General features: G+C 41.0%; 1 protein-coding gene and 1 long non-coding RNA gene across 7 annotated transcripts in view; one reads left to right on the top strand and one right to left on the bottom strand.

Annotated features, from left to right (window-relative positions):
• Positions 1-17,102, bottom strand: part of ABCB5 (ATP binding cassette subfamily B member 5) — a 120,783-nt gene extending 103,681 nt beyond the window's left edge. For 3 of the 5 annotated variants that reach the window (XM_051852797.3, XM_089315353.1, XM_089315354.1), the window contains exons 1-4: positions 16,970-17,102; positions 15,462-15,535; positions 5,474-5,531; positions 3,015-3,165 (exon numbers count right to left, since the gene is read on the bottom strand). In XM_051852797.3, the coding sequence (XP_051708757.3) occupies positions 3,015-3,165; positions 5,474-5,531; positions 15,462-15,514 (262 nt within the window). In that variant the 5' untranslated portion in view covers positions 15,515-15,535; positions 16,970-17,102. Of the gene's footprint in view, positions 1-3,014; positions 3,166-5,473; positions 5,532-7,283; positions 7,411-15,461; positions 15,536-16,969 lie in introns of all 5 variants that reach the window. The other 2 variants (XM_089315351.1, XM_089315352.1) reach the window with 2 other exon arrangements.
• The window catches only part of LOC149121730 (uncharacterized), a 57,265-nt gene that overhangs the window by 21,403 nt on the left and 15,325 nt on the right, over positions 1-20,537 (top strand). The gene's annotated exons all lie outside the window — the stretch shown is intronic.

Below are 20,537 nucleotides of genomic sequence, written 5' to 3'. Positions count from 1 at the left end.
ATGCATTATTAAGAAAATGGACTCAATGTCCGTACAGAGGCTTACAATCATCTGGTTTTCTATTCTTCAATCTGGAACTTGAAATAATTATCTCCACTCTTAAGAAATATTCATGTAATGTGAAAAAATACAAGCAAACATCAACCATAGCTTATACTCAGAAAAAATTGTTTGGGGGCATGTCTGATGTGGCAACAGTTAGGAAAGCATTGCGTTTAGAATGCCTCTTGCTGCCTGAGATCATGTATTTAGAATTAATTGAGTCACCTAAGGGAATGGCTTAGAAAGTCCAAGAAAAAAAAGAGCACGTGAAGCTCTAAAAGTAGCCATGGAAAAAAATGGAAAGGAAATTCATTAAAATATCTTGGCTAAGACTAGGATAGCAATATAATACAACAGTGTTTAATGCTTGGTTTATACACTTTCCAAGTAAATTTTGCTATACATCTTCTAGTGAGAAATACATTGTGCATTTACTGGTAGACTAAGGTCCTGATTTCACCAGCACGTAAGACCATTTCATGATTTTCTTCTTTAAACCCCTATAATCAATATTTGCAATGATGTGTAGTTATGATGACCCTTCGTTGCTTACATTGCCCTAACATCATCACTTAGAATAAAGCCTTCGATCTTCATTTATGTGCAAGCATTTCCCCTATTCTATTTATAGAACTGTGGGAGGGAAAAATTCTAAAGCAGCTTATTCCAAAAATAGCAGAATTGACCTGGCAGGAGCAAAGGTAGTAAAACCTAGTAAACAGTTTTAATGAAGTTTAACTGAACTAATAAAGAGAGTAGCACTCCTTCCAAACATGGTGCCTATATTTCTATAAACATACCATAGTCTCATTTTGGAGATGATATTTATAGAAGCAATAGTTGCAAAACTACAGTGCTGGCACAAAAATGGTCTCAGCCAATGGGCAGTTATTATTCATACTTTTATTGGCAGGGTCAACAGCTTTCCAGGAGGTCCTCAAAGTACTTATTATGAAAAAATTGCATAGATTTCATTTTTGCACCAAAATAAACTTATCTTTCAATTCAATTTTTTCCATAAACTTTTGCAGTACTTTCATATTATTCTCCAGAAAAATCTATGTTCAAATGAATAGCCCTGCTTCTCTTTTAATAATGTGTTTTAAAATATCACTGCTATCCATGAGTTTATCTAAAGCTTCATCACACAAATTTATATATGTTCAGCATATCTGATAAAATACATCACAGCAGGTATGCACTCCTGTCCTATGTTAAGTAGTAAGGCAATGAGTTACAGAATAGATCTAAAAAAGGAATAGTCCTCAACAGAATGCTTTAGGTTTATCATTCATTCATTCATTCATTCATAGCTGGCAAGCAGTGAATATGCATTCAGTGAATTGGTGGATCTATTTAACAACAAATTAGCTTATATATTTAGCTTTTTCACTAAAATAAAAATTTTAAGTTATTATCGTTAATTTGAATATTATATTATTTTCAATTCAATATTATATTATTGATATACAATGAAAATAGTTATACATTATATAAGTAATATTTCTTTTCATTAACTATACTTACATAAAAATTTTCTGTTTAGACAGGAGACCACCAGATAGAAGGATGTAGAGAGATGGAAGCAATGGGTTTATTTCTCTCAAAGAACACTGGAACACTTAAAAGCCTTTGGGTGAAACCAAGTTGGTATAGCTTAGTATTCAAGTTGAATAGGGCAGTGATGGAAGTACATGGTAGAGAGCTACACTAGTGTGTAAAAGACAGTCCAGGTTTTTACTTCCTCGCATGGAATTTGGGGAAAAAATACATTATCAGGCAATTACTCATGTTGAGAACATCCACTAAATAAAGAGTGGACACTCACATGTTAGTGCATTGGGAAATCAGTGTATTTCCACATAAAGAATAATGTCTCCTTAAAGGACAAACGCTGAATGCAAAGAAGGGTGCCTACACACACGGGTAATGTGGCAGCACTTCACTGCACACTGATGCCAGTTCCTCCACTCGTCTTCCTTCAGGGTATTTGTCTCTGTGACTGTCCTTTCCTGCATGCGACTTCCTGCCTGCTTGCTTCATTGTGTTCTCTCTCTGTTAAAGAAGCTCCAAGCATCTAGTAAGCCAGAAGACATAGCCATTCTTAATTTTTTGATTTTTCCTTTGGAGCGGTACCTTATAGCTACGTGGCCTAGGAAGGCCCAAGGGTTTGATTAAGTGTTTATATAATCACTTGTAACAGTAAATTATTTGAATTCCTAGAGAGACAGACTGAGCTAAACTTTATCTCACAGGATTCTTACTGATCATTAGCAAGCAGACTTTGCACTTGAACTGCAAGATTGTCTCCAATCTGTTCTGCGTACTCTCCCTCCCTCCCTTCTTTCTCTCTTTCTTTCAGGATTTATGTATTTATTTGAAAGCAGAGCCAGAGAAAGAGAGGAGAGACAGAAAGAGAGATCCTGCACCTGCTGGGCCACTCCCTAATTGGCTGCAACGATCGAGGCTGGCCATGCCAAAGCCAGGAGCCAGGAGCTTCTTCCTGGTCTCCCACGTGGGTGGAGGGGCCCAAGGACCTGGGCTATCCTCCGCTACTTTTCCCAGGCCATAGCAGAGAGCTGGATTGGAAGTGGAGCAGCCAGGACTCGAACTGCTGCCCATATGCCGGTGCCAGAGGCTGCAACTTAACCTGCTGCCCCATAGCACCGGCCCCTGCCCTGTATATTCTGAACTCCATATTCATGTGAACCAATTCTTTAAAATAAATCTGTCTTTATCATTCTACATACACACACACACACACACACAATTGGTTCTGTTTCTCTTGAAAACCCTGATTAATACAGATTTTGTTTTAAAACAGCTCTTTTAATGTTTTAAAAAGAGACTTAAATGCATATTATATGCATATTATTTTATGATATAATAAGCTTCAGTATGAATTCAAGGTTTAATGGTTTTATACAATGCATTTAAGTCCCTAGCAATACAGAAACAAATCTTGAACTCACTTGCATTGGTTTGGACTAGACATCCACTAACAAGGTGATCACTCACTTCTCCTAAAACCAGCGACATCAGAGGAAGACAGGCCCCGTTGACCAATGATGCGAGTGCCCCCAGGATCATGAGGGTGATGTCCAGCCCATCAGCAAAGCGGAACTAAGGAACACAAGGCATGGGAGCATTAGTTAAGGCTATAAAACAAGCAAAACACAACCCACAGCTTGAGTCGTAGAGTACTTTCCAAATTAAGAGATTAAATAGATGTATAAAATCATGGATTTTTTTTTATATATTAAGTAAAAAAGAATAAGTAAACACTGAATCTTAAGGATTTACAATCTGCTTTGAAGAAGAAATTCAGAAAACCAAGCGTCTACATCATATGAATTGTAGGAGGTGACACGCATCAGATAAGAGGCGGGCAAGAATCAGAAACTTTGCTCCCCTTGGTTGATTCTGGAGGAAGTTAAGATATTTAAACAACTGGGGCCAGCGCCGTGGCTCACTTGGTTAATCCTCTGCCTGCGGTGCCGGCATCCCATATGGGTGCCAATTCTAGTCTCGGTTGCTCCTCTTCCAGTCCAGCTCTCTGCTGTGGCCCGGGAGTGCAGTAGAGGATGGCCCAAGTCCTTGGGCCCTGCACCCGCATGGGAGACCAGGAAGAAGCACCTGGCTCCTGGCTTCGGATCAGCACAGTACCGGCCATAGTAGCATCCATTTGGGGAGTGAACCAACGGAAAAAGGAAGACCTTTCTCTCTGTCTCTCTCTCTCACTGTCTATAACTCTACCTGTCAAATAAATAAATAAATAAATAAATATTTAAACAACTGCAGTGACAAGGTCTTAGTTTATGGAAAGTGCATCTGCAAACTATGAACTCTAAGCTCACATCATAGCGATGTGCCAACTAAGTGCAGTGAACAGTTAACCAACTAGTAAAAGTACAGTGAATTGTACATTTTAGATTCTTAAATTTTAAGTTCCTCGGATTTTTTTCTATCCAGAACAATTTCTATCCTATAAGTAAGAATCTGTAATATTTGCAGGACTATCTGGAATAAGAAACACCGGAAAGCTAAACATTTCATGCTTTTCCATTCATTCCTGCAAAAGCTACTAGACATTCAGAGAGTAACTTCCCCAGCATTGTCGTCAGCACTGCAGAAGAGAAGGAATCTCTCCCATGCCCCAGAATAAATCTCCTTGATAACTTCTGTCATGTTCTATACTTCCCAGGCTTTTGTTTTTGGTAAAAGTTGGCTTTTGAGAAAACAAGTGCTATTTCACGTGCACTTTTTAATTTTTTAAAAGATTTATTTATTTATTTGAAAGAGTTACACAGAGAGAGAAGGAGAGGCAGAGAAAGAGAGAGAGAGAGAGAGAGAGAGGTCTTCCATCCACTAGTTCACTCCCCAGTTGGCTGCAATGGCTGGAGCTGCGCCCTTCCGAAGCCAGGTTCTGGGTTTCCCATGTGGGTTCAGGGGCCTGAGAACTTGGGCCATCTTCCACTGCTTTCCCAGGCCATAGCAGAGAGCTGGATCAGAATTGAGGCAGTGGGGACTTGAACCAGTGCCCCTATGGGATGCTGGCACTGCAGGCAGTGGCTTTACCCGTTGTGCCACAGCACAGGCCCTTCTAATGACGTGATACTTCTAATGACATGACACTGACAGAGACCAGAGTTGGCAAAGCTGATGTCTGGAAGCACATCTATGACAATGTTCCTTGGGGTATGCAGTTGGTTATGACAGTGGTTAGGATGCCTGCGCCCACGCTTGAATGCCTGGCTTTGATGTACGGCTCAGTTTCCTAGGAGCTTCCTGCTATGGGGGATTCGGGGAGGCAGTGGTGATGGCTCAGGTAGTTGGCTTCTGAGACAAAGATTGAGTCCTCAGCTCTTGGCTTCGAGAGCCTGGCCTGGGTTTTGGGGGGCATTTAGGAAGTGAATCAGTGAGTGGGGTTGCTGTCTGCCTCAATTTTTTTTAAATGAAAATATTTCTTGAATATAATCTCAAAGAAGTGGCTGACACATTTTATGATACTTAGACTTTACAAAATATTTAATTACTTTCTATTTCAAAAAGATTATAACACTTTTAAAATAGGAACAGCAACACCTATCAGTGTAGAAGCATTGGAAAATAATGAAACACAAACACAGATAGCAAAAGTCATTCATAATCCCCCACCACTCAGAAATAACCTCTAGTAACAATTATACATAATACACACACTTTTGTTTAAACTGATAATTGTATGGGTGTTGTGCTACTTTTTTCTTTATCTCATTATGAAACTTTTGAGCTTTTATCCTACTGGAAATTACATGTCAATGAATTTTTTTTAATTTCCTTTCCCTCAAATGATGCATGTAAACTATCCAATAAACACAGTTACTCTATGTACTACTGGTAATTCCATAGAATTTTCTGACAGAGAGATTTTCTAACTGGGTACACTTACTATCTCAACACATCCAACAGCTTGTTTTCTGACGTTAGACAATTGTTCTTGTGGTGTTCTGGAAAATAAATGTTTAAGAGGAAAAAATTACAATGTGAGTATAACTTCAACATTTCCAAGTTAATGATCTGCAAAGCTGTCAGCTATCACTCCTGGCAGCAAATTTATACCAACACTGAAATTTTTGAAACAAATTTGATGATTAACAGTACAAAAATTTAGAATAATCACTGGGAGAATAAGTTGTCGCTTGCTGTCTCTAAGTTTATTTGGGTAGCAAGTGATGACATCCATCTGGAATGGAGTTTTTAAACACTGTGACAAAACACACATAACACAGAGTTTGCCCTCTTAACTACTTTTTTTAATTAATTAATTTTTTTTTTACAGGCAGAGTGGACAGTGTGAGAGAGAGACAGAGAGAAAGGTCTTCCTTTTCCGTTGGTTCACCCCGCAATACCAGCCGGGCGGCGCACCGCGATGATCCAAAGGCAGGAGCCAGGTGCTTCTCCTGGTCTCCCATGCGGGTTTGGGCCATCCTCCACTGCCTTCCTGGGCCACAGCAGAGAGCTGGACAGGAAGAGGAGCGACCGGGACAGAATCCGGTGCCCGGACCGGGACTAGAACCCGGGGTGCTGGCACCGCAGGTGGAGATTAGCCTAGTGAGCCACGGTGCTGGCCTGCCCTCTTAACTTTTTTTAAATGTCCAATCAGCTAAACAAGTGCATTCATGTGTGTTGTGGTGCCCTCACCACCATTCATCCATAAAGCTCTCCTCGTCTTGCAAAACCTGAAGCTCTATACTCATCAAACAACAGTTCCTCATTTGCTCCTCCCACCAGCCTCTGGCAACCACTATTTTAATTTTTATCTCTATGAGTCTGACTACTCCAGGTATCTCACAGAGGGGGAGCCAGACAGTATTTGATTGGCCTAATGTCTTCAGGTTCATCCTTGTATTATTTTCTTGGCGTAACATCTGCTCTGTTCATCCATGTTGTAGTGTGTGTGAGAATTTCCCTCCTCTTTATGGCTGAGCACTATTCTAGGAGATGTGTTTGCCATGTTTTCTGTATGCATTCATCAGTCCACACACACTAGGACTGATACCACATTTTGGCTATCTTTTTTTAAATTTTTTTTATTTTTATTTTTTGACAGGCAGAGTGGACAGTGAGAGAGACAGACAGAGAGAAAGGTCTTCCTTTGCCGTTGGTTCACCCCCCAATGGCCGCCGCGGCTGGCGCGCTGCAGCCAGCGCACTGTGCTGATCTGATGGCAGGAGCCAGGTACTTCTCCTGGTCTCCCATGGGGTGCAGGGCCCAAGTACCTGGGCCATCCTCCACTGCACTCCCTGGCCATAGCAGAGAGCTGGCCTGGAAGAGGGGCAACCGGGACAGAATCCGGCACCCCGACCGGGACTAGAACTTGGTGTGCCGGCGCCGCAAGGCAGAGGATTAGCCTAGTGAGCTGCGGCGCCGGCCTTGGCTATCTTTAATAATGCAGCTGTTATTACAGGTGTGCAAGTGAGGGTGACTTTTTGTTTCCAATTATCTGGAGTATTTATTCAGAGTATTTATTCAGAATTTTCTGAGAATGCACCATTTTCAATTCTCACCCAACAGTGCACAAGAGTTCCTGTTTCTTCACATCTTCACCAACACTTATTTGCCCTCCCTCTCTCTCTCACTCTCATCGTCATTCTTAAAGGTATGAAGTAGTGGATTAAGGTTTTTAACCTTTTGTCATGAAATGCTCCAGAGCATTAGTAAATGAATCTGTTAAGGATGCATCAAATAAATAAATATACCTTGAATTTTGTCCCCAATTTGGAAATGTCACTTCTTAGCTTATAGTGTATGGAGATCCAAATGAAAGTTTGTAAATCTTAACCATTGATTTCCTTGGAAATTTCTCCATCCAACACACACACACACCTGAAAGATTGAAGGGTAGCAGTTTTTTTTTTTTTTCCTATGAAGATATCACAAGAGGACAAATTTCCATCTATTCATCTCCAGTTTTGTAACATCCTGTTCTGACAGTTTTGATAACCGACAAGCAACTGAATCAGGTTAATAATTTACTTGCGTACAGCCCAATTCACTCTAGGGTGACGCATACACACAAAAAGTTCTTTTAAAAGTCCCATAATCTCTTTCCTCACCCCCAAATGCAGATTTTAATTTTTCAAGACCCAGGGGACAACCATTTCTGTCTTCCCCCTGACTTTCATGGAAAGCTCTGGAAGGGAGCTTGGGTCTTCCATGGCTCTTTTCCACTAGTGTGAGAGCAACATGCGGGCAGGTGGGCGCCCTGCACTGATCTCAGGCCACGCTCCCTGCCACCAAGTGTTGTCCAGCAACAGTGGAGGGGTGGAGCCTGGGGCCAGCAAACTGACGCAGTGGAAACCCAGGGGCCCAGCTCCCAGGTCTAGTACGCCCAGGGCTGGTTTGCAAACTGGCGTTGACTAGCCCAGCACTTCCATTTGATTAATAAAAACCAGACAAGCCCAAAATCTGCCCCCAGCTTCAAATGAATTTCCTCCCCCAAGTAAAATCCCCATTTTTCAAGGCCAGACCCAAGACCTGTGTCATACAGTGCTTTAGAGGGTTTATCCAACTGCGGTTGCCAATGCCTGGAGCTGTTTTCTCTCACAATGCTTTCTCCCATCCTTTCCAGTTTACAGTCATCCAAAAGAAATTAGGTGTAGCTGTCTCAGGTCCTCATGAGGTCGCCTCTCCATGTCAGTGTCCTGTGTGGTAGTGCAGAGATGTTGCAATCTGCTGTTGTCTTCCTACTGGCCTCTTAACCAGTATCAGCCAGTGCTGTTATCACGTTGACCCCAGTGAGGCTGGCCATGCTGGTGTTGTGACCATTTGAAAGGTGAGGAAGATGAGAAAACAGCCTCGCATAGGTAGCTAGTGCTGGAACTTGAGTCTGACTCCAGACCTTGAACCATTATTATCCAGTTATAAAGCTGCCTGTGAAATATATGCTGGAGACATGCTGTATTTGCCTCACAGATAATGCTTACATTCACAAATGTAACCTGAAATCAGTCTGTCCTCTCACCACCCCCTACACAGCATTCTAGGGCACAGAATTTAGAGAAACTATTTTGAATTTTTGAAGAAAAGTTCAGAAAGTCTGGCCAAAACTTGAGGGAGAATTTACTTTGGGAAAATAATAACAACATCAGAATATTAAAGGAAATATATTGGGTGTGGAATCCAATTCTCTTGGTTTTTGTAATATTCTCAGCATTGTTATCTTGTGTGGTTTTGAGAAGAGCCATGAGTTCGACCATTTTTGTTTTTTTTTTTTTAATTTTAAAATTTTTTTTATTTTTTGACAGGCAGAGTGGACAGTGAGAGAGAGAGAGAGACAGAGAGAAAGGTCTTCCTTTTGCCGTTGGTTCACCCTCCAATGGCCGCCACGGCCGGCGCGCTGCGGCCGGCGCACCGCGCTGATCCGATGGCAGGAGCCAGGTACTTCTCCTGGTCTCCCATGGGGTACAGGGCCCAAGCACTTGGGCCATCCTCCACTGCACTCCCTGGCCACAGCAGAGAGCTGGCCTGGAAGAGGGGCAACCGGGACAGAATACGGCTCCCCGACCGGGACTAGAACCTGGTGTGCTGGCGCCGTAAGGCGGAGGATTAGCCTAGTGAGCCGCGGCGCCGGCCCTGAGTTCGACCATTTTGAAAAATACTATGGAAATTCCTGAGAAAACTAAAAATAGGATCATTGTGTGATCTAGCTTTTGGGATATATACCCAAGTAAGTCAAATTCAGCTTGCCAAAAAGATATCTGCACTCATGTACTCACTGCAGCATATTCGCAACATGTCGATATGGAGTCAACCTAAGGGTTCATCAACAGATGAATGGGTAAGAAGAAATGTGCTTTATATACCCAATGTAAATACTGTGCAGCCCTTAAAAAGATGGAGGTTCTAATAATTTGATGGTGTCAAGTCGTAGATTTAAGTCTTTAATCCATGTTGAGTGAATTTTTGTGTAAGGTGAAAGGTAGGGGTCTTGCTTCATGATTCTGCACGTGGAAATCCAATTTTTCCAGCACCATTTATTGAATAGACTGTCCTTACTCCAGGGATTGGTTTTAGATCCTTGATCAAATATAAGTTGGCTGTAGATGTTTCGATTGATTTCTGGTGTTTCTATTCTGTTCCATTGGTCTATCCATCTGTTTCTGTACCAGTACCATGCTGTTTTGATAACAACTGCCCTGTAGTATGTCCTGAAATCTGGTATTGTGATACCTCCAGCTTTGTTTTTGTTGTACAAGATTGCTTTAGCTATTTGAGGTCTCCTGTGTCTCCATATGAATTTCAGCATTATTTTTTCCAGATCTGAGAAGAAGGTCTTAAGTATTTTGATTGGTATTGCATTGAATCTGTAAATTGCTTTTGGGAGAATGGACATTTTAATGATATTGATTCTTCTAATCCATGAGCATAGAAGATTTTTCCATTTTTTGGTATCCTCTTCTATTTCTTTCTTTAAGGTTTTGTAATTTTCATCGTAGAGATCTTTAACGTCCTTGGTTAAGTTTATTCCAAGGTATTTGATTGTTTTTGTAGCTATTGTGAATGGGATTGATCTTAGAAGTTCTTCCTCAGCTGTGGCATTGCCTGTGTATACAAAGGCTGTTGATTTTTGTGCATTGATTTTATATCCTGCTACTTTGACAAACTCTTCTATGAGTTCCAATAGTCTCTTAGTAGAGTTCTTTAACATCAAATTATTAGAGAGCATTGGAGAAACCCTGCAAGATATAGGTACCAGCAAAGACTTCCTGGAAAAGACCCTGGAGGTGCAGGCAGTCAAAGCCAAAATTAACTATTGGGATGGCATCTAATTGAGAAGTTTCTGTACTGCAAAAGAAACAGGAGAGTGAAGAGGCAACCGACAGAATGGGAAAAAAATATTTGCAAACTACTCAACAGATAAAGGGTTGATAACCAGAATCTACAAAGAAATCAAGAAACTCCACAACATTAAAACAAACAACCCACTGAAGAGATGGGTCAAGGACCTCAATAGACATTTTTCAAAAGAGGAAATCCAAATGGCCAACAGACACATGAAAAATGTTCAAGATCACTAGCAATCAGGGAAATGCAAATCAAAACCACAATGAGGTTTCACCTCACCCCGATGAGAATGGCTCACATTCAGAAATCTACCAACAATAGATGCTGGAGAGGATGTGGGGAAAAAGGGACACTAACCCACTGTTGGTGGGAATGCAAACTGGTTAAGCCACTATGGAAGTCAGTCTGGAGATTCCTCGGAAACCTGAATATAACCCTACCATACAACCCAGCCATCCCACTCTTTGGAATTTACCCAAAGGAAATTAAATTGGCAAACAAAAAAGCTGTCTGCACATTAATGTTTATTGTAGCTCAATTCACAATAGCTAAGACCTGGAACCAACCCAAATGCCCATCAACAGTAGACTGGATAAAGAAATTATGGGACATGTACTCTATAGAATACTATACAGCAGTCAAAAACAATGAAATCCGGTCATTTGCAACAAGATGGAGGAATCTGGAAAACATCATGCTGAGTGAATTAAGCCAGTCCCAAAGGGACAAATATTATATGTTCTCCCTTATTGGTGACAACTAACCAACCACAAAAAAGGAAACCTGTTGAAGTGAAATGGACACTATGAGAAACAGTGACTTGATCAGCTCTTGTCCTGACTGTTGATATACAATGTAATACTTTATCCATTTTAGTATTATTTTGTTTTGTTCTAGTACTATTTGTTGAACTCTATAATTAATATACAATTATTCTTAGGTGTTTAAATTTTAACTGAAAAGTGATCCCTGTTAAATATAAGGGTGGAAATAAGAGAGGGAGGAGATGTACAATTTGGGACATGCTCAATCGGACTTGCCCCAAATGGTGGAGTTAGAAACATGCCAGGGGATTCCAATACAATCCCATCAAAGTGGCATGTACCAATGCCATCTCACTAGTCCAAGTGATCAATTTCAGTTCACAATTGATCACACTGATAGGTCTAAGAGTCAAAGGGATCACACAAACAAGACTAGTGTCTGCTAATACTAACTGATAGAATCAAAAAGGGAGAGAACGATTCATCATGGGAAGCAGGATACACAGCAGACTCATAGAATGGCAGATGTCCTAAACAGCACTCTGGCCTCAGAATCGGTCCTTAAGGCATTCGGATATGGCTGAAGAGCCCATGAGAGTATTTTAGGCATGGAAAGCCAAGACACTCTGGCAAAACAAACAAACAAACACAAAAACATAAAAAACCTAAATGAAAGATCTCTGCGAGTGAGATCCCAGTGGAAAGAACGGGGCCATCAAAGAAGGAGGTACCTTTCTCTGAAGGGAGGAGAGAACTTCCACTTTGACTATGACCCTGTTGGAATAAGATCAAAGTCGGTGAACTCAAAAGGCTTCCATAGCCTTGGCAACTCATGACTAGAGCCTAGGGAGATTACTGACGCCATAAACAAGAGTGTCAAATTGTTAAGTCAACAACAGGAGTCACTGTGTACTTACTTCTCATGTGGGATCTGTCCTTAATGTGTTGTCCAATCTGAAGTAATGCTATAACTAGTACTGAAACAGTATTTTACACTTATTGTTTCTGTGTGGGTGCAAACTGATAAAATCTTTACTTAATATATACTAAATAGATCTTCTGTATATAAAGATAATTGAAAATGAATCTTGATGTGAATGGAATGGGAGAGGGAGCAGGAGATGGGAGGGGTGCGAGTGGGAGGGAAATTATGGGGGGGGAGCCATTGTAATCCATAAGCTGTACTTTGGAAATTTATATTTACTAAATAAAAAAAAAAGTTCAACACACACACACACACACAAAGATGGAGGTTCTGTCATTTGTGACAACATAGGTGAGCCTGAAGACTGTTATGCTGAGTGATCTAAGTGAGGCACAAAAGCCTCATGTCCTCACTTCTATGTGTAACCTAAAACAGTCAACTTAAGAGAATCAGAGAGTAGAATGATGCTTCCATGAGCCTGGGGAGTGAGGGGAATAGGAAGACACTGGCCAAAGGTGCAATGTTGCAGTTGGAATGAATATTAATGATAAGTATTTAAGGTGATGGGCGTGTTAGTTAGCTTGGTTCCATCATCCTACACTATACAAAATGAGGGTATCTTTAAAAAAATTCAAGGAAAATGCATAGCATGAATAAGTGCATGGATTTCCAGTTTGTTTTTGCACTGTAATAAATTTATCTTCTTTAAAATATGCATATTTAAAATTTTTATTTGAAAGACACAGAGAGACAGACACAGAGAGAACTTCCATTAACTGATTCACTCGCCAAATGCCTAGAATAACCTCAACTGGAAAAGGCTGAAGCCAGGAGCCTGGAACTCAATTCAGGTCTCCCATGTGGGTCTCAGGGACCCAAGTACCAGGGCCGTCACCTACTGCCTCCCTGGGTGCACGTTCAGGAGGAAGTTGGAATTGGAAGTGGACTCAAGACTTGAACTCAGTCACTCCGATATGGGGTGTGGGATTCCAAGCAGCATCTTCACTGCTGAGTCATACCTGGCCCTATACTTATTGTTTAATTTTTCACAACTTTATTGAAGTACCTTTGTGTATCATAGCATTACTGTGTAACCCATAATAAAATACAGTTATAATTTGTCCATTAAAATAAAATTTAAAAATTAAAAGTAATAAATACACTATAAAACTTAAAAAAATGTTCCCAAGGGGAATTTGCTTTAGCCTTAATGGTTCCAGACCTCCAAGGAAGTGGCATGGAAGGCTCACCCTCTGTGGCTATTTTCTGTGTTAATGAATCACTTGAGCTAGAGGGGTTCTCCCTTGTTTTATAGCCAATACATTCAGATATCTACTCAGTGACCAAAGAATCAGAATGCAATATTTTCTTTTATTAAATGTACCCAGATGGAATGAAGGCTCCATAGAGAACTGAAATAAAAAATGGAGGCATCTTTCCTCTATAGCCTAGTAAGTGACAAGAAATTCAGGAGAGAGCTGTGAAGCACTAAATTAGTAAGTCCTTTTGCTAGAATACATTCTAAAGTCACCCTTAACCATTCAAAGCATAGATTATGCTAAAGTTTAGGGAAATGCAAACAGAATTACTAGTTTTGGAAAAAGTTCTAGACATTTTTACTGTAGCTGTGAAAATGATAAGCTGTATTTGAAGGTGTAGAAGAATACTCTTACCACAATGAGGCTTCACCTCACCCCGGTTAGAATGGCTTTCATACAGTAATCAACAAACAACAAATGCTAGCGAGGATGTGAGGAAAAAGGTTCCCTAATCCACTGTTGGTGGGAATGCAAACTGGTAAAACCACTATGGAAGACAATTTGGAGATAACTCAGAAATATGAATATAGTCCTACCATATGACCCAGCCATCCTACTCCTCGGAATTTACCCAAGGGAAATGAAATCCACAAATAAAAGAGTTATCTGCACCTCCGTGTTTATTGCAGCTCAATTCACAATAGCTAAGACATGGAATCAATCTAAATGCTTGTCAACAGAAGACTGGATAAAGAAATTATGGGATATGTTTCTATGGAATACTATACAGCAGTAAAAAATCCTATCATTTTCAATAAAATGAATGAATCTGGAAAACATCATCCTGAGTGAAATAAACCAACCCCAAAGGGACAAATACCATATGTTCTCCCTGATCTCTGACAAATAACAGAGCACCTAAAAGGAAACCTGTAGAGGTGAAATTGACACCATAAGAAGCAATGACTTGAGCAGCCCTTGTTTTGCCTGTCGAGGAACAGTTTATTATCTTATCTTATTATTTTTTTTTACTATTTTCTTTTTCTACTTAATACCATTGGTTGAACTCTTTACTTAACACAGAATTATTTTCAGGTGTTTAAGTCCAATTGAAAATAGATCCCAGTAAAAAATAGAGTGGGAATGAGAGGGAGGAGATGTACAGTTCGGTGTACATTCCCACAGACTTACCCCTAAGGGTAAAGCTAAAAACTTGCCATGGGGCTCCAGATCCCATTAAGCTGGGTGATACTGATGCCATCTCACATGTTAAAGTGATAGTATTAAGTGTGCAATTGATCATATAGATAGGATTAAATGTCAAAGGGATCATATAAATAAGACCAAGTGTCTGATAATAACAGTAGATAGAATTAAAAAGGAGAGAATATTCCAACATGAGAAGCAGTCCACACAGCAGACTCAAAGAATGACAAATGCCCTAAACAGTACTCTGACCTCAGAATCAGTCCTTAAGGCTTTCGGATCTGGCTGAAAAGCCCATGAGAACATTTCAGGCGTGGAAAGCCAAGGCACTGTGGCAAAAAATGATCCATCCACATGAAGGATCTCTGTGAGACCCCAGTGGAAAGAAGTGGCCATCAAAGAAGGATGTACTTTCCTCTGAGGGGAGGAGAGGACTTTGCTTTTCTTATGGCCCTGTCTAAATACTGATGGAGTCTGTGGACTCAAAAGGCTTCCATAGCCTAGACAGCTCATGACAAGAACCTTGAGTGATCGCTGACATCATAAATAAGAGTGTTAATTGTTAAATCAACAACAGAAGTCACTGTGCACTTACTCCCCATGTAGGACCTCTGTCCTTAATGAGTTGTACTATGAGTATTAATTGCAAAACTTGTTTTTAAACAGTACTTTATACTCTGTATGTCTGTGTGGGTACAAATTGTGGACATCTTTACTTAGTATAGAGTTGCTCTTCTGTATATAAAGTTAATTAAAAATGAATCTTAATGAAGAATGGGATGGGAAAGGGATTAGGAAGTGGGACGAGAGTGGGGGTGGGAGGGCAAGTATGGGGGAAGAACCACTATATTCCTAAAGTTGTACCTACGAAATTTGTATTCATTAAGTAAAAGCTTTCTAAAAAAATACTCTTAGTAGAATTTAGACAAATCTTACCCATTTCTCTGATCCATTTCTTGCATCTCTTCAGTGCTTTCAAAACTTGCCATTCAGTTTACAGTTTAATTCTTCTGAAATAGCATATTAACAAATATATCATCTTTGTATGAATTTTGTCATGCACACAGCATTCCTTACACCCTTAACAGCTTCTGCAAAAGCTAGCTGCTGGGAATTACACCCTGTCCACCTCCCAACCCAGCTGAAATTTCCAGCTACTTAGTTTCCTGCTCAGATCTTGTCATTGAATGGATAACTTCTTTCCTTCATTCTGGACTTAGATTTGGAGCTAATGAACATTTTAGAAGTAGAATAAAAAGAAACCAGATTCCATGGGAAATGCATGACTTGTTGGCATACTGAATTGTATTCCCATTCCCACTCTGCCAGTGTTTTGATTGTAATTGGTTCAAACTTTTTAAATATATTTTTTAAAGTTTGTTTATTTACTTGAAAGGCAGAATGGAGAGAGAGAGAGGACAGAGAGAGAGAGAGAGACTCTTCCATCTACTGCTCCACTCCCCAAATGCTTATGACAGTTATGTCTGCACCAGGTCTAAGCCAGCAGCCTGAAACTTAATCCAGCTCTTCACATGCATGGCAGGGGTTCAAGTACTTGAGCCTTTACTGGTTGCCTCCACGGATTACATGGGCAGGAAGCTTGGTTGGAAGGGGAGTAGCTGGGATTTGAACCTGGCACTCTGATATAGCATGTGGGCATCCCAAATGGCAGCTTAACCTTCTGTGCCAAAATGCCTGCCCTGATGAAAGCTCTTAAGCTCCTTCATACTCAGCGATTTTCCATAACAAAGTAATGCAGTAGTGTCTGTTAGAAACAGCTTGAGGGAGTAGGGGTTTTTAATGAATGACAATTAAATAAATTAGAACTTCCCCCATATGTGGATCAACCGTCACAAAAATTTGGGCTACTTTGAATACCCACTTATCATTACAGCTGTGTTAACCATCATGTATTCTTCCTTCCATCAGACACTACTCAGGGTCTTAGCTATCCTGACATCCCAATGATGTTGATAAATTATCACTTTGTTACTTGCAGGTAGAGATGTTTGTCACTCAGTTTCTTTTTCAGGCCATATAACATATTGCACTATACTGAGGCAATTATAAGATACAGATTTAAACTCTGGAGTGAAATTGCTAATGAATTAGATAGTACCTAAGCTTCTGAAACAGTTAATCAGCTTTCAGTTAGTAAGGATCTCCATGAATGAATGAGTCCCTGTGGGTCAGAAATGCTTTTCATGACAGGAAGGAATGTATGGCACGAATAAAGCCACCTTTTCATATATTTTCCCTTTTATAGAAGTCACTGGTCAGAACATCCCCAATAATTTGTCATATGTGTGAGAAAGATAATAAAATAGAAAAAGTAAAATGATTGACAACATTTATAGCTACATTTACATTTATAGACACTAACAATTATATATTTAATAAAACTCATAAGTCCAGAAAAAGAAATCATAGCAGTTAAGGCTCACCTTGGCATGTGTGTGCTCTGCTGTCCCTTCACACCAAACTCAAGGGTGGTTTCTCTCCTCAACAGTAGCTGAGTGTACGTTTGGCACTGTGCTTTGCCAAACTTGTTTTCTGATCGCTCTGTGCTCTCTGAGGACAACACTGATGATTTCTCAGGAAGGTACACCGTGCTCTTCACGTCATACTGCACTTGAGGACAACAGGAACTCAGGAAACCCAGTGAGCCAGAGAAACTCTCTTTTTGAAAACACTTTTCTTTTTCAGTTCTCCATGCCTACTTTTTTTATTATTTAGTCACACAATATATTTTAACATCTTTGTGTTTATTTATTTTAATTTTATTTGAAAGGCAGAAACACAGAGAATGAGAGAGGAAAGAGATGGGGGGTGGGGGGGGGAGAGAGAGAGAGAGAGAGAGAGATTGATTTTCCATCCTCTGGTTCGTTCCCCAAATGTCCACAATAGCCTCGACAAGGCCAGGCTGAAGCCAGGAGCCTGGCACTCCAATCAGATCTCTCCTTTGGATGGGAGGAGCCTAAGTACTTGTGACATCACCTCCCAGGGTGCACATTAGCAGGAAGCGAGAATCAGAAGCCAAAACAGAATTTGAACCCACACACTCTGATATCGGATGTGGGCCTCCCAAGTGGCATCTTAACTGATGGGCCAAACGCCCACTCCCAAAGTATCTTTTTGGCCAGTTAGCCAAGTAAGTAATTATAACAGGCAAACTAAATGTCTTTACTAAGCCAATGGTGCACTTGCAGGACAAAGCCGAAGTTCTGCTTGATGTACAACCTAGATTCTATTACTTTATTGGCTCTAAAATGATCACGTCTTCTGATTTCCTCATTTTCTTTGCTAATACCTATATTATGTTCAGTGACACACTCAGCCTTATTTTACAAATCCTACTTATCCTATTAGATAATATTTCTTCATGAAGCAATTGCAAAAAGCATTAAGTTTATATGATGCACTGGCTACCAGTTTATTGGAACTGAGACTTGCTTTTCCTAAGGAACTCATATGCTTTCTTTCTTTTCCTCTCTACTACAATTCACTACTTAGTGTGGTACCAAGATCAGAAGCAAAGGTATTGCCTGAGACCTTGCAAGCAATGCATACTTTTAAAAAAAATTTTTTTTATTTGAAAGGCAGAGGCCGGCGCCACGGCTCAATAGGCTAATCCTCCACCTAGCGGCGCCAGCACACCGGCTTCTAGTCCCGGTTGGGGCGCCGGATTCTTTCCCGGTTGCCCCTCTTCCAGGCCAGCTCTCTGCTGTGGCCAGGGAGTGCAGTGGAGTATGGCCCAAGTGCTTGGGCCCTGCACCCCATGGGAGACCTGGAGAAGCACCTGGCTCCTGCCTTCGGATCAGCGTGGTGCGCCGGCCGCAGTGCGCCAGCTGTGGCGGCCATTGAGGGTGAACCAATGGCAAAAGGAAGACCTTTCTCTCTCTCTCTCACTGTCCACTCTGCCTGTCAAAAAAAAAAAAAGAAAGAAAGGCAGAGTTGGGAGGGGGGAGAGAGAGAGGGAGAAAGAAAGAAAGAAAGAAAGAAAGAAAGGAAGGAAGGAAGGAAGGAAGGAAGGAAGGAAGGAAGGAAGGAAGGAAGGAAGAAAGAAAGAGAAAAGAAACTCTTCTATCCGAGGTTCACTCCCTAAAAGGTTGCAATGATCAGGACTGGGCCAGGCTGAAGCCAGGAGCCAGGAGCTTCATCTGGGTCTCCCATGTGAGTCCTGTGGCCCAAGTACTTGGGCCATCTTCTGCTGCTTTCACAGGATCAAAAGCAGAGTAGTGGAGACCCAAACTGGTGCCCATATAGGATGTTTGCGCTGCAGGTGGCAGTTTAACCTGCTGTACCACAGCACTGGTTCCTGGAATGCAGACTTTTTTTTTTTTTTCTTTTTTGACAGGCAGAGTTAGACAGAGAGAGGGAGAGAGACAGAGACAGAGAGAAAGGTCTTCCTTCTGTTGGTTCACCCCCCCAAATGGCTGCTATGGTTGGCATGCTGCGCTGATCTAAAGCCAGGAGCCAGGTGCTTCTCCTGGTCTCCCATGGGGTGCAGGGCCCAAGTACTTGGGCCATCCTCCACTGCACTCCCGGGCCACAGCAGAGAGCTGGACTGGAAGAGGGGCAACTGGGACAGAATCCTGTGACCCAACCGGGACTAGAACCCCAGGGTGCTGGCACCACATACGGAGGATTAGCCTAGTGAGCCGAGGCACCGGCCAGAATGCAGACTTTTAAAAAAGTCTTTTAATTGTGTCAAAATATACGTAAACACAAAATGTAACATTTTAGTTCACATTGTGGCTTTTAGTCCACAATTCAGTGGCATGGAGCACATACATGTGCTGTGAAACTGTCATCACCATCCATCTCCAGAACTTTCTCATCTTCCCAAAGGGAAGCTTTGTGCCCATTAGACAACAAGTAACCACCTCGAAACAAGTCTAGTTGGATCCTTTTCTCACTTTTGATTGGGTATGTTTTTGTTATTGAGTTGTCTAAATTCCCTATACATTTTTCAGGCTATCACCTCATTGGAAACATACCGTGTAAGTATTTTCTTCCATTATGTTGGCTACCTTTTGGTGCTGTTTTTTTTTTTTTTCTTGCTGTGTAGAAACAATCGAGTTCGATGCAGTCCCACTGTCTGTGCTTCGGTTGCCTATGTTTTGGTGCCATAGTCGAGGAATCATTGCCTGTGTAAAGGGGGCGTTTCCTCTGTATTTTCCTCTACCAGTTGCATGGTTTCAGGTCTTAACTGTAATCAATTTTGAATTCGCTTTTGTAAGTGTTGTTGGATGCGGCACTGCTTCGTCTTTCACGTGTAGATACCCAGTTTCCCCACCAACGTTGTTGAGATTGTCCCTTTTCTCCTTGGGTGTTCCTGGCACCTTATTGAAGATCAGCTGACCATGTGTATGTAGATTTATGTTTATAGTTTGTTCATCTTAATTTCTGAATAATCTTTCATCATTTCATTTTTTATTGCACTTTTGGTGGGCATATGTGTCATTCCTGGGCTCGTTATGCAAAGCATTGTGATGAAAGTTATTGTATGCATTTTTGGGGGAACATGCTAGAGTCAGTCACCATATCCACTGATTCTGCATCTGTGGATTCAACCTGCTGCAGCTCATGTACTGTGTGGTTAGGCCCATGTTGGAAACATCTGTATTGAATGTGTACAAACTTATTTTTCTTGTCATCATTCTCTAAACAAACACAGTATCACAGCTATTAAGCATTCACATTGTGTTAGGGATTATAAGCAATCTAGAGATGGTTTCAAGTATATAGGAGGATGCTGTAGATTATAGGCAAACACTGTGTCATTTAATATAAAGGACTTAATGAAGCTTGGTACCTTCAGGGACTCTTGAAACTGGTCCCTCATGGATACCAAGGGTTTACTGCCCTTATTGGTAGAGATATACAAAGGGGAAATTACAAGGTCAGAGAGTATGCTTATGTTCAACGTCTGTTGGGAAAGCCAGTTCATCAATGTGCTTATGCCACTGTTGACACCCAGCATCCAGAGCTTCATCTGGGTCTCCCACA

The sequence above is a fragment of the Oryctolagus cuniculus genome, chromosome 16 (assembly GCF_051225735.1).
Source record: "Oryctolagus cuniculus isolate XC-2025 breed Fujian yellow rabbit chromosome 16, ASM5122573v1, whole genome shotgun sequence".
NCBI classification, from domain to species: Eukaryota; Metazoa; Chordata; class Mammalia; order Lagomorpha; family Leporidae; genus Oryctolagus; species Oryctolagus cuniculus.
This window is presented reverse-complemented; position numbering and strand designations above follow the sequence as displayed.